The sequence below is a fragment of the Mesoplodon mirus genome, assembly GCF_964341445.2.
Source record: "Mesoplodon mirus genome assembly, contig: SUPER_3_unloc_5, whole genome shotgun sequence".
NCBI classification, from domain to species: Eukaryota; Metazoa; Chordata; class Mammalia; order Artiodactyla; family Ziphiidae; genus Mesoplodon; species Mesoplodon mirus.
This window is the reverse complement of record NW_028295690.1, coordinates 57567-72927: the sequence shown is the minus strand read 5'-3', so window position 1 is coordinate 72927 and position 15361 is coordinate 57567. Positions and strand designations below refer to the sequence as shown.

Genomic DNA, 15361 nt, shown 5'->3' with positions numbered 1-15361 from the left:
TGGCTCACGGGCCCAGCCGCTCCGCGGCATATGGGATCCTCCCAGACCGGGGCACGAACCCGTATCCCCTGCATTGGCAGGCGGACTCTCAACCACTGCGCCACCAGGGAGGCCCCACACTTGCTATTTGGTTAGCCAAGTTACAGGAGAATTTTTAAAGTGGGGGGAAGGGAAGAAGGAAACGGACCAGAAAAAGAATTGAAGCCATCATCTACAAACCAACAAAGCACTGAGACTTCCAAACGTTATGTCAGACACTAAAGTGACTGATATAGGCTCAAGTGGTTTATAAAACCTATAAAAAGACTACACCAGCAAAGTCCCCATTTATCGGTAGAGTTCAGAAACTAAAACAAGGAATATTTTAGCTTAAAACCTTATCTCAAGAGAATCATATACACTTCACATGAATAAAAATACCTGAAACCAAATATTTTTAAAAGCTCCAATACCCAAAATATAAAGAAAAAAATTAATTCAGAAGACTCAATCAATCCATGATAATCACAAAATGGCTGGGCAATCTCTATCTCCCTTCCACACTAACCATCCATCCCCTGGAAGACCAAGGGAGATCAGACCTTCCAGACTTACCTTCCAGACCCTCCAGACACCTGGCTGCTGCAAAATTCGATGGAGACTCCTTGTGGAACAGCCGTTTTGCATCTCTTGGGTCTCTCCCTATCGTGATCATGCAGGAAGCAAGTCTGGCTGTGCTATTTCTTATCATTGTCTGTCACCCATCTGCACCATGATATTGAAAAAGTAGTTCCCTTTCCCCCAGAAGGTTGAGGCTCAGCTACAGGGGTAATTCTCCTGGGCACACAGCCATTATTTAGGCCGACTCAGTGACTTCAACCGGCTTAATCATGTGATCAGGTTTGTTGCCAGCTGCATAATGCTCCCACATCTGTAGGTAGAGCCGCTCTAGTTCCATTGTGTATTGTTTGGTGTTGAACAGAGGGCTAGATGTTCTCTGCTTCCAGACTTTGCCACGAATTTTCTTCAGGTATTCGAGATCAGTTCCCAGTTTCACAGCTATCTCTTCATATTCTTGCCTATTTTTAGCAATCAGCTCAAGACAGCCTAAACAAGTGAGCTGGGAACCTGCAACTCGGGAAGCAAGAGTCTCTCCTGGCATAGTCACCATGGGGGTCCCTGCCCAAAGGACATCCATCCCTGTGGTGTGGCCATTACAGAGTGGAGTGTCCAAGCAGACATCAGCCAGCTGGCCTCTCCGAACATGTTCCTCTTTAGAAGCAACAGGTGAAAAAATGACACGGTTCGGGGGAAGGCCCACATTTTGTGTGTACTGTTGAATATTAGCTTCTCCTGCTGCTGGAAAACGCAACAGCCACAGTACACTATTGGGAACACGCTTCAGAATATTTGCCCACATCTGCAAAGTAGATGGGTCAATTTTGTATAACTGATTAAAGTTACAGTAGACAATGGCATCTTCTGGTAACCCGTACTGAGAACGTGTGGTTACAATAATGGTACGGGGAACCTCCTCTCCAGTGGCAGCCTTATTGTTGATCAGGGTAGTTGCCAGGCCATTGCTAATACTGAATCCATTCATTGTAATCTGAATTTGTCCTCTGTTAATCATTTCAATAACTGCTTCTGCAACAGTATTCATAGGAATGACAGGCATATTAAGAGCTGTATTACTGCTGTCTGCATTGTCTTCTCCATCAGGACATTTCATCTTGACTATTTGCACATCTGATAGACTATCAAGAAATGCTTGGAGGTCGATGCCGTTCAGCACAATCCGATTGTCATAAAGGTGCCCATTGGACTTAAAATCGATGACGGCTTTTTTCTTCAGGTGAGGGAACATATTAGCATGATCACCAATAAAGAATGTATGGGGCATATAAGCCAGTTTCTCGGAATACTGCTCAGCAACTTCAGCAGGTGACGTTTCCTGATCAGTGATGATATAATCCATGAAAAGCGCGCCACTAGTCCCAGGGTACTCCAGCCACATTGCCTGAATAGGAGCTGGCCTGAGAGCAAAGAGTTCATTTCGAGCACCCCTGGTATAACCATTCATATTTACAAGGATGTGTATACCATCTTGATGGATGTGATCTGCTGCTTTCCCATTGCATGGAATCTGAGAAAGATCAGTGAAATGATTGGCTTCTGCCATCACCTTCGCTCGGAAGTTTGTGCCATCATGTGGGCTCAGGGCATAACAGAATATCTCAAATTTATCAGGATTGTGCATGCCTGGAATAGACTGCATAAGGTGAGAAGTAGGATGATTCCCAAAGTCAGAACTCACGTATCCTACACACAGTCGACCATCACTGAGCTTCAAGTCTTTTGGATGTTCATACGGTGGTTTATGAAGGACACTTATATTAGCCAAGCAGAGGCTCCCATGCCTCTCAGCAATAGCCTTCCTGAAGCCATGAGGAAGAGGATAGAGCATACTATGATGAGGCTGCACAGAAGGCAACCTATTCTTCTCCAACTGGTCAGCCACAATGCTCACCAACTTCTTCATTCGCTCATCATAGTCTGTCCAATCACAGACAACCTGCAGGCAATGAGCCAAATTACAATAAGCGTCAGGAAAATCAGGTTGAAGCTTCAGAACACTGCGATAAGAAGCAATTGCTTCTGGAATATTCCCTGAATCCTGGTGCATGGAAGCCAGATTGCTGTGGGCATCCGCAAATGCAGGGTTGATCTGCACGGCACGAGTATAACACTGCAAGGCTCCCTGAACATCCTGCATCTCCCATAGAGTGTTTCCCATATTACAGTACGCATCAGCAAAGGTAGGACTGATTCGAATAGCCTCCTTATAATGCATCAGAGCTTCGTGCAGTTTTCCCTGCTGCTTCAATACACTTGCTAAATTTGAATGGGCATCAGCAAAGCCTGGGCAGAGCTCTAATGCTTTACGATACAAGCGAACTGCCTCTTCACTGTTTCCCTGTTCTCCTTTGATATTGGCTAGGTTATTCAGAGAGTCTGCATGGGTGGGACACAGCCGGAGAGCTGTATGATAACAATCTTCTGCTTCAGCAACACTGCCCTTCTCTTTGAGAGCGTTGGCTAGGTTGCAGTAAGCATCAGGGAAATGTGGTTGCAATTCAATAGCTCGCCTGTAGGTGTCTATTGCCAGATCCATCAGGCCTTGCTCATAGTATACACAAGCCAGGTTGCCATGTACCACTGCATGATTTGGACTCAAGCTTAGGGCACGAAGGTAAGCTGCCACAGCTCTGTCAAAAATCCGTGCCTCATTGAAGACATTTCCTAAATTGATATAAGCATCCAGAAAATTGGGGTCAAGGGTAACAGCCTTTTCAAAGTGATGAATTGCAAGCCAAATCTCCCCTTGTGCATTGAAAACACAGCCAAGATTACTCCAAGCTACTGCAAAGTTCGGTTGCATCTCAATTGCTTTCAAATAACATGCCTTGGCTTCTTCTAAGCCACCCAGGGCTTTGAGCAGGTTCCCCAGGTCACTGCGAACACAGTACAAAGAAGGATTGTACTGAAGAGCAGAGACGTAAGCTTGTACTGCCCCTTCCATGTCGCCTGCTGCTACCAAAGCGGCTGCCAGGTTAATATAACCATTGATGAAATCTGGTTTGAGACGCAATGCATGCTGGTAATGCTCAGTTGCTTCCTGCAACTGCCCTCTTTCCTTGTACACATTCCCCAAATTCGAATAGGCTTCTGCCAGAAGAGGGTTCTGTTTAATTGCCAGAGTACTAAAGTGGGCAGATCTGTCCAGCCTTCGACACTGGAAGTGTATAGATGAAAGTAATAAAAGTACACCAGTATTGCCTGGCTCTTGTCTCCAGAGCTGCATGCAGTGTCTCTCAGCTGTCTCAAAATCTCCTGCCTGATATTCTCGATGTGCCAGCTCAGCTAACCCTTGGAAGGAAAGCATACGTTTCGTTGGTTCTGTGCTGTCGGCCACGTTGCCCACGGAAGACGCCATCTGGAGCTTCTGGAGAGAGTGAAAAAAGGGGGTAATGGAGTCCCGCTGCCGCCACTACTGGCAAGAATGTTTCTAGTGGTAGCAAACACGAGCCCAGCAGCCGTACCACTGCTTTGGCATGCGTAAGCGGTGGCAACAGTTACAGGCACTGAACCATAGGAACTATGGTTGGCCATCTACCTCTCATGCTCTTGAAATCTTAATTCTTAACCCTGCCCTCTTCCACCATTTTTCTGCTAATCAGGGAATAAAAATTACCTATCCATTTGCCTTAGAAGAAATCAAAAGTCAGTAGGCCAAACACTTTTTAAAATATTGTTTTCTGTCCAGTTGGAAATGAAATACATGATTGACTTTTCTTCATCATTCATATAGTCAACGTGGAAAACATTAGGGCCGTGAATTTCAGTACAGTAAGATGAGAAAATTTTAAATTGGCCTTCCCAAACCACTAATAAGTAACCGATGTTGTATAGAATGCTAAAATCTTAGAGACTGAGTTTGATATTTTAAAAGTTCTGCAAACATTAGCTAATTTCTCCTCATCAAATTTCTCATGCCTCAAACCTGAGTATTACTTTTAAAAGATAAATTTATTTATTTTTATTTATTTATTTTTATTTTGGCTGTGTTGGGTCTTCAGTGCTGCGTGCAGGCTTCCTCTAGTTGCGGCGAGCGGGGGCTACTCTTTGTTGCGGTGCCCGGGCTTCTCATCACAGTAGCTTCTATTGTTGTTCCACAACTCTATGGGTTCCTTTTGAGGTCCTACAAAGAACCCTAGAAATTAGTTCATGTCATTATAGGTTTTTGCAAAATTGTCAAAAGTGAGATATTTTAATTTCCATCAGGTAAGTCCAGCGTCTATTTCTATGTCAATTTTCCTTCTATTCTTCTATGTTGGATTATATTGGATTGGTCACAGGCTTTCTTGAAATCTGGCTAAGGAGATGTTTTAAGTGAGGCTATTATGTGATTTTCAGACACCACCATATGTAATTGACTATATAATATCCCATTACAGGAATAACTTCCAGTACTCTTACTGACTACTCTACTGACATAACTAGCACAAGACACAGAAGCGTAAGGACAAAAACCACCTTACAATATAGCCATGTCTTGCACTTCACAGCTCTCAAAGCATGTGCGTTTGAAGAAGAAAAAAAGAACTGAAAAGTATAAAACCAGAAGTTATTCTGTGGAAAATTATTTCTATCATCAGGCATATGAAAGATAAGTCAAAGATTCAGTTTTCTTCAATGCTTAGTCAAAACGGAAATTTCCTTCTGTCAAGAATATACTCCAGGGCTTCCCTGGTGGTGCAGTGGTTGAGAGTCTGCCTGCCGATGCAGGGGACACGAGTTCATGCCCCAGTCTGGGAAGATCCCAAATGTCACGTAGCAGCTAGGCCCGTGAGCCATGGCCACTGAGCCTGCATGTCCGGAGCCTGTGCCCCACAACGGGGAGAGGCCACAACAGTGAGAGGCCAGCATACCGCAAAAAAAAAAAAAACAGTATACTCCAGGGGCTTCCCTGATGGCACAGTGGTTAGGAAGCCACCTGCCAATGCAGGGGACATGGGTTCGAGCCCTGGTCCAGGAAGATCCCACATGGTGCAGAGCAACTAAGACCGTGTGCCACGACTATAGAGCCTTTGCTCTAGAGCCCGTGAGCCACAACTACTGAGCCTGCGAGCCACAACTACTGAAGCTTGTGTGCCTAGAGCCTGTGCTTTGCAACAAGAGAAGCCACCGCAATAAGAAGCCTGCATACCGCAACAAAGAGTATCCCCCGGTCGCTGCAACTAGAGAAACCCTGCACACAGCAACGAAGACACAACACACTCAAAATTAAATAAATAAATAAATAAATTAAATAAATAAATAAATAAATAAATAAAAGAATATACCCCATCAATAATGTGTGTAATGGAATGGTGTGAGTGAGTATTTTATCAGAATTCCTGTAATGCACAAACCTATAGCAGTACTGAAATCAGTAATGCATTTATAATAGTAAATATTTATGAGGAAGTAATCCATAGAGGTTTTCTCAAAGTTAACAATGAACATTAATGCGACATTATCAATAATAAATTGTGACGCTGAAATAAACTTTTCTAAACTATTAATAACTAAAAGCAAACTCTAATCAACCATGTGAAAAGAAATCTATGTGTATAAACTACAAAGTTTATTTCTTAAAATTTTATTTCTAAAACACATAAACTGTCATATGAGGAGGCAGTTAAAGAATATATAGCTACAAGAGTGGGGAAAAAGTTTTATAGAGACACATCTGGCAGTAGTTAATTTTCAAATGTCATTTTTCTAGATTTTGTGACACCTATAGTATAGATATTTGAAAGCATTTAAAAAATTGTATTTTGAAGATTTGCTACTTCCAGGTAGAGTAAAATATTTTGAAGCAAAACAACATTTCCACTGAGAAAAATTTAAAAAGCCAAATAAAATAGTCAGCATTCAATCAAAAAGTTCTAGACATACCAAGAGATAGAATCATATGACTAAAATTCTAAGAAAAGAACAGATAATACACAAATATTTATATAAGATATTGTGTATATTTGTCAGGAAAAGTCTTTATCAAGAAAAGACTTTAAAATCATCAGAATTAATATTACATTTTATTTATTTGTATATTTTATTTATATATAGATATTTATATATTTATATAAAGAACTTAAAGATAAAGCCCTAGTTAAGGCAGTGACAAAAGCAGTAGCAGTGGCAGTGAAAAGAAGTGGTTATATTCAAGGATATTTTGTCAGTAAAAGTCCAAGATCCAATGTCTGACTGCATACATGGGATGGATAGACGGAGTGGGAAAAATCAAAGTTAACTATAGAGGTTCTAGTGAAGATGGGGTTGCCATCACCCAACCCAAGGGGTTGCGATCATCCCCAAGGTCTAGGAGACTCAAAGGGAAGGTCATGGTCGAGGAAAAGTTAATTGCTGGGAAAATAAGACTCCCAGTCTCTCCATCTCCTTATACTAGTTTTTTTTTTAAACATCTTTATTGGAGTATAATTCCTTTACAATGGTGTGTTAGTTTCCGCTTTAAAACAAAGTAAATCAGTTATACATATACATATGTCCCCATATCTCTTCCCTCTTGCATCTCCCTCCCTCCCACCCTCCCTATGTCACCCCTCTTGGTGGTCACAAAGCATAGAGCTGATCTTCCTGGGCTATGCGGCTGCTTCCCACTAGCTATCTATTCCTTATACCAGGTTTGTTTTCTGCTCATATATGTAGCAGCATTTCATTCAAGGGGAAAGTCATTGATCTGACTGGTCAAATTAAACACCATAGTTCAAGGCACATTTACAGTGGTTAGTTCCTCCACAATTTAGAAAGTAACATTCACAGTTTCCCTCTTCCTACACTGTGGAACACATTGGCCATTCCTCCAAAGTTTCCACTCCATAGAGTGGACCAGAGATGACGTCAGCCCAGAACTGAGAGCTTGGCATGAGATGGTGTCAACCCCACCTAGAGCTCTGGCATAAGTTATGACCCAACCCAGCTCTACAGAGAGTTCTGCATGGAATCTTGTCTCAGCCATAATAATGTGATTCTGTTTTTCATTTGGTTTTCTTCTTTGCTGAACTTTCCCTGGCCACTCTGACAAACAAAATTTCAGGCAATCCTGGGCCACTCACTAACTTTATTCCATCTAATGTTATCCAGATTCCCAAGAAAATTACTAACTATAAAGGGGGGAAATTTGGAACATGGTGAGTTTTAGGCGCCTGAAATATACAGGAAACTGAATCCAGTTAAGTAGCAAATTATTTGGATCTCAAATATGCCAGTAGAAGAGCAGACTAAGCTCAATTTAGTGTACTCTTACTGGAGACATATGTAAATTCTGGGTCAGTTTTCAAAATGTTAAAAGCACATAGCTGAGATTAAAAGAAAGAAAGGAACACCTGCATGTTTTAGAAAGTAACAGAGAAATTAAATCCAGAGAAATAAGAGCAGACTGATGTGTATGGGTTCCGTTCCTTAGTATAGGCCTTATGTAACTAGGGGCTGGAGCTAGAAATCTAACATTACCTTGAGGCCAGGAATTTAGACTCAGGATGGAACAATATGGAGAAGTTAGTACAGATATCCTACAGAACTTTCATGAGGAACTGCTTAGTCCATTAAGAGGGCCAAGGGAGGTGGTGAGGAAGATTGATATTTCTTGAAATCCTTCAGGTACAGAAAACATCAACACCTCTGAAAAGTAGGCCTGTCCTTCCCAGAGTTGTGATGGTCAGGTTGTCACTAACCTGTAAGGCCCTGTATGAATCAGAAACTGCAAGGAGAGTAATTCAAAGAAAACCAGATGCAGGATGGGTGTGGCAATAAATCCTAGGACCCTATCAGAAACAAAATTAAAACCACTCTAGAGGGAAATTTTAACAAACCAGGGCAGAGAGTATCCTAACCAGAATAAAATGATAATTCTGAGGAAGTTACTTTACTTATTTAAGTAAGATTCAATGCATTTCCATGGCCAGGCCCTTTTGAAGAATTCTAAAACATATACAAACAATTCATTTACATCTTATATATCCCACCATCCAGAGCAAAATTCACTTAAAAACTGTACTGGTGGAAATTGGGCAGCACTATGGAGAAAATAAAATGTGTTTACCATAAAAAAACATGAAGGTAAGAAAGATAATGTCTAATTTTTTAATTATCTTGCGGTTTCTTGAAATCTTTTGGAAACCCAAACTAGAGAAACCTAGGAGGAAATAAAGATTTAAATATTTAGAGATTTATCAACTCATCTATAAAAGCTTTATTAATCTCTTCTTTTAATAACATTCCTGAGAGGTATAAATGTGTCCAGTGATAGGGTTGAATAAGCCTGAGAGAATTTCAATTGTTTACTATTCTTGGTCAGCTCTTAAGACCTTTCAGGAGCATTTTGATTTTCATGGCCTCATCCAACAAAAGCAGGATATTTTACAGAAAGTCCTGGGCCACTTTTCGGCTTGCTTTTGTGTTTATGTTTTTGGTTTTTTCACATCGGGCGGTACATTAGGCTTCCTATTGCATACTCCCTCATTCATGCATGCATTCATTCAAACAATATTGACTGAGTTGAGACATTTAATTAACACTCAATAAATGATGTTCAGATGAATGAATGCGCTTTCTATCAAAGTAAGTGTAAGTACTGAGAAAAATTACAGAATGTATGATCCCAGCCCCACAAAAGCTTATAACTGTGTTGAGGATATAACATATGCTGATGAAATAACTAATATATCATATTGGACAGTGTCTAAGTTCAAAAATGAGTTTTTATAAATAATCAGAGCCTAAGGAGCACAAAGAAGGGACAGTTCATTATGGGTTGAATCTATCAATAAATGTACATTTCAGGTGAGGTTTGAGATTGACCTCAAAGAAGAGGACTTAGATATATGAACAGAGAACAAAAAAGGCATGGTGATAGCATGTGCGTAGATAGTGTGGCCAATATTTATGTTCTTCATTAAAGATAGTCAGAGATAACCCAAATGTAACTGTTTCCATGGGTCCATTCTCAGTATCCAAAGAGAACGGCAAATCCTATCTTAGTAAAACTAATGAAAAACACAGTCTTTAACAAAGAGATTGTGAAGGAAAGGGGGAGAGAAAGGCTTGCATCCCACACCACACAACAAAACTTATTGAATTATTTGTTTAATTTTCTCCCTCTGAAAATTTCCTCTCCCTCTCTCTGTACGTGTCTCTTCTCCCACATCTGGCCACACTCTACCAGCCATCTTTCCAGATCTTTCCAGAACTCTCCATCCTAGTTTCATTAGGCCACAATTTAAACATCTCACAGGTCTCCAGGATGCATCCCCATCACTTATTCCACAAAGACAAACAAAGGACACTTCTCAGGATCACGTTTCTTTGAAGGAAGAGGTCATGAGGAGTGATTATAAATAATATAAGGTGGAGAGCAGTGACTTAAAATACCATTTTTCACCTTAGAATGTGAATACAGGGAACTTTGGGAAACTAGAAAATCTAGAAAGGATTCACTGATAATTATTTATGTTCAATGAATAAAATAAAATGTAATAATACGGCTAAACTCTGACAGATTCACTTTTTCAAAAGTTGCTTTCACACACCTTCACTATTGGGATGTTTGATAAACACACCTTTCCTTCTTTACTTTCTTCTTTCTTTGCAGATACTGGCACCAAACTTTCAAACAATAACAACCTTCCCATAAGTCCCTTGCCAGGCAAGATTAAGGTATAACAATCCAAACAAAGTTTTGAAGAAGATAACTGGTTGAAAGCACAGGAAAAGAGCTGGGTTTCTCTTATTCAACAGTCACATAATGAGTAATGTGCGAATTGGTTTCAAAAGTCTCTCTGCATGAGGGGCTAAGGTTAAGATTAGAACTTCTGAGGCCAGAAGAGCAAAATGACTACGACAATCCACGTATTTTCAAGAGCTGCCCTTTGGATGTGAGGCATTGATTTTTCCCACTATTTTTTCAGCAACCCAACTGGTGTCTTTATTAAACGACATAAGGGAATACAGTGTGGCCAAGAAGGCTTAGATTTCCTTAGCCCCAAGTCAGATATTCTCCAGTGACTGTCCACTCAAATGAAAAAGAGAGATTTACAAGAGGAAACTGGATACAACTGAGTGTACTTTAATTTTACCTGAATTATTTGTTTTGTTTTCAATTCTCTGCTGAAGTGCCTACATTAATATATTTTTAAGAACATTTCCTTAAGTTGAATTATTCATTCAGTATATTCATTTACTATAATTTAGAAAAGCCAAATGATTTAGGCAAATTCATTTCTATATTGCCACAACAGTGTATTGTGAACTAAATGACACCAGGCAGTTCTTTACGCAGATACTAACTCAATTAGAAGGCAGAACAAGGATACCTACCCATTCAGGGAAGGAAAGGTCACTTAGCCTCTGTAGCTCTCTTAGGTCTCTTATCATCACAGTAACAAATTGAAGACTAAAAACCATATGATCATCTCAATAGATGAAGAAAAATCTTTTGAAAAAAATTCAATATCCATTCATGGTAAAAACTCTCCAGAAAGTGGGCATAGAGGGAACATACCTCAACATAATAAAGGCCATATATGACAAGCTCATAGCTAACATACTCAATGGTGAAAAGCTGAAAGCATTTCCCCTGAGATCAGGAACAAGACAAGGATGCCCACTCTCACCACTTTTATTGAAGGTACTTTTGGAAGTCCTAGCCACAGCAATCAGACAAGAAAAGTCAATAAATAAAAGGACTCCAAAATGGAAAGGAAAAAGTAAAACTGTCACTGTTTGCAGATGGCATGATACATAGAAAATCTGAAAGACACCATCAAAAAATTATTAGAGCTCAAAAATGAACTTGGTAAATTTGCAGGATACAAAATTTATATCTAGAAATCTACCGTATTTCTATACACTAAGAGTGAACTATCAGAAAGAGAAATTAAGGAAACAATCCCATTTATAATCGCGTAAAAAAGAATAAAATACAGAAGAATAAATCTGCCTAAGGAGGTAAAAGACCTGTACCCAGGGAACTATATGACACTGATACAAGAAATTAAAGATGACACAAACAGCTGGAAAGATATACCATGGTCACGGATTGGAAGAATTAATATACCATCATACCCAAGGAAATCGACGGATTCAATGCAGTCTGTATCAACATATCAAGGGCATTTTCCACAGGCCTAGAACAAATAATTTTAAAGTTTGTATGGAAACACAAAAGATCCTGAATAGTTAAAACAGTCTTGAGAAAGAAGAACACAACTGGAGGAATCATGCTCCCTGGCTTCAGACTGTGCTAAAAAACTACAGTAATCAAAACAGTATGGTACTGGCACAAAAACATCGATCACTGGAACAGAATAGAGAGCTCAGAAAGAAACCCATGCACTTATGGTCAATGAATCCAGGACAAAGGAGGCCAGAATATGCAGTGGAGAAATGTCTGGGCTTCCTTAGGGATGATTTCATCAATTAATTTGTTTTCTTAAATGGACCATACTTTTCCATGTCTTTGTATACCTTGTGATTTTTTTTGGTTGAAAATTTGTCTTTCAAATATTATAATGTGGTATCTATGGAAATCAGATTCTCCCACTTTCCCAGGGTTTCCTGGGCTTTTGATTGTTGGAGGCTGTAGTAGTCTGTTTGTTTAGGGACCTTTCCAAACTATTTTTGCAATGACTGTTTTCCTTATCGTATGTACGCACTGAAGTCTCTGTTCCTTTAGTTCATGTTTAGCTAATGTTTTGACAGAGATTTCCTTGAATTCCTGCACCTAAAACAAACAAAAATAAATACACACAAGCACATCCACATGCACACCCAAAACCACACACCTCTGCCCATTGTGCAGACTGCTGGATCACTCCTTCAACATTTAGCTGACCTGCATTGAGTTCAGGGCTCAGCCCATGGTAAAAGCTTAGAGACTCCTCTGGTGTTTTCAGAACATGCATCTTATCTCGAGTATGCATGTGGCTTTCCTAATTTCTCTGGACACATTTGTACTTTTTGTAGGTTCTAATTTCCCAAAGAATCTCTCCCAACTTTGGCTCCTGCATCTTCTGTGGTCTATTGTATTTCAATGCACAGTCTTCTGCCCCAGCCATCTGTGCTTTGTTAGTTCACCTTGCACTTTTTTTGAGCATTGACCACTGCTTTTCCAGACTGTGTTCCAAGTTAGCTAAGACAGAGATAAGCATCTTGTGTCAGTCCTTCAGGTAGCTCCCAGACAGGTTAGAACAGATACACATAATAATCTGAGAGTACAGTCTCCTCTGCTCCCTCCTGAAGCAGGATTGAGGGTCCCATACTAGGAATGGTCTGCTGCTACTTTAAGACTATCACTGCATTAAGACTCCACCACTTTAACACCATCACTACACTAACAGTGGATGGGGCAAGGGCAAGTAAAAATGCCACAAAGCTTTCCTGCCATTTTCAAATTGCCTCTTCCCTGGTTCACTATGTGTTTGGCTGCTATAAATCTTTGGCTGATTTCAGGACTAAGAAAAACTCAAAGAACCCCACAGCAAAAACCAGTATAATCAAACTCTCAGAAGCCAAACGACACAGAAAGAATCTTTTCTCCCAAAGGAGAAAGAAAAAAGAAATTTGTTACAAAGCAGGGATCCTCAAAAAGATTAGAGCTAATTTCCTATATGAAACCACGGAAGCAAGAGGCCAGACATATTTAAAGTGCTGAAAGAAAAAAAATTGTCCACCAAGAATTCTATATTTGGCCAAACTGGTTTCAAAACTTGGGGAGAAATTAACGCATTCCCAGATGAACAAAGTCTGAGGGCATTTATTTTACAACTTCCTACCACTGCCCTATGAGAAATGCTATATTGAACCTTCAGGTTGAAATGAAAGGACACTAGACAGCATCTTGAAGCTGTAAAAATAAATAGAAATCTCCAGTAAAGATAAATACATGGGCAAATACTAAAGCCAGTATTGTGTTATTGGCTTGTAGCTCTACTTTTTATTTCTTACATGATTGAAAAAACAAATGTATAAAATAATCATAAATCCATGTTATTGGGCTCACAATGTATAAAGGTGTAATTTGTGACAATAATAATGTAAAGAGGAGGAACGGAACTGTAGAGGAACAGAGTTTCTGTGTGCTACTGAAGTTGGTTTCAATTGAAATTATATTGTTTTAACTTTAGAATGGTAAATGTCATCTTCTTGATAACCACAAAGAAAATATCAATAGACTATATGCAAAAAGAAATGAAAAGGGAATCAAGAGTTCACCACAAGAAAATCGGCTAAGCACAGAAGTCAGTAATGGAGTAAATGAGGGGCAAAAAATGCATAAGACATACAGAAAACAAGCAGGAAATAGACAGAATTAAGTTCTTCCTCATCAGTAATTTTTGAAAAAGTAAGTGGATTAAGCTCTCCAATAAAAAGATAAACATTGGCAGAATGGACTTTAAAAACAACCATAATCCAAGTATATGCTGTCCGCAAAAAACTCACTTGATTTCAAAAGACACAAGCTGCTTGAAAGATAAAGCATAGAATAAAATATCCCATGCAAATAGTAACAAAAAAGAAGGAAAGAGAGACAGAAAAAGAAAGGAAGGAAGGAAGGAAGGAAGATAGATCTGGGATGGCTATGTTACTATCACACAAAATAAACTTTAAATCAAAAACTATCACAAGAGGAAAAGGAGGCCACTATATGTTGATAACAAGTTCAATCTATCAAGAAGATAGAACACCTATAAACATATATGTACCAAACAACCCCCAAATATGTGAAGCAAGCATTGACAGAATTGAAGGAAGAAATAGATAGTTCTAAAATAATAGTTGGAGATCAATACCTTGCTTTCAATAATGGAAAACACATCTAGACAGAAGATCAGTAGAGAGGTAGGGGGACTGAATAACACATTTAACCAACTAAACCTTACAGCCGTATATAGATCACTCCACTCAACAACAGCAGAATACACATTTTTCCCAAGTACACATGGAACACTCTCAAGGAAAGACCATATGTTAGGCCACAGTACAAGTACCAATACATTTTTAAGAAATTGAAATCATACAAAGTATCCTCTTTAGCCACAGTGAAATGAAGGTAGAAATCAATAACAGAACCATTGATAGCCATTTCCCATCATGCCTGCCACACATGATATAAAGCAATGAAGGGAAAAACATAATTTCCCACTTAGAAAAGTGGGAAAGAGGACATACCATTGACACAGAGTGTGTGCTGTTTCCCATTGTCAGGGATAGAAATAAATTAGCATCATTTATTCATTAGTGTGTTAATTTCTTGGTCAATCATTGGGCAGCCAGTGTTTCTGCCTGATGGGAAGATTTCCTATACTCAGTGTTGAGTGGAGCCAACCTTGAAAGGGACATTTTAAAGGATTATACTGTGATGGGCTTCGCAGTACCCTTCCTCCTATGCCAGTATTTAGGCTGGGGTATTTCCATGGAGTGTGTACAATCGTAGGCCCCAGTTCACCAGAATTTAGTTTGACTCGTTCTGTTAATACATTCCCTCAGTAATTTGTCTTTTGTATCCTTTTGCATTTACTTCATTCTTTATTATCACTGCGAAACAACTTTGTTTCCTGTTCAGATGCCAAAAAGTGGATATCAATACCTCCTGAGTTTTACACATCACAGATCAGTTTTGGATATCAGGGACAGAGACAACAGCTATTTCCAATGACTTTGAGACATACTTTGAACATGTGATTAACATGTTGAGTGTTGAAATATGTGTCGAGCTCATTATACATGCTCGAAAAGGTTTCAAACTGCAAATATTTAA

At 39.5% G+C, this 15361-nt stretch overlaps 1 protein-coding gene across 1 annotated transcript; it reads right to left on the bottom strand.

Annotated features, from left to right (window-relative positions):
• Positions 1-835: 835 nt before the first annotated feature.
• LOC309801728 (UDP-N-acetylglucosamine--peptide N-acetylglucosaminyltransferase 110 kDa subunit-like) lies at positions 836-3976 on the bottom strand (the record flags this gene model as incomplete). Its single annotated transcript, XM_082646779.1, has 1 exon — positions 836-3976. The coding sequence occupies one exon, from the start codon at positions 3974-3976 to the stop codon at positions 836-838; it is 3141 nt and encodes a 1046-aa protein (XP_082502905.1).
• Positions 3977-15361: the final 11385 nt, after the last annotated feature.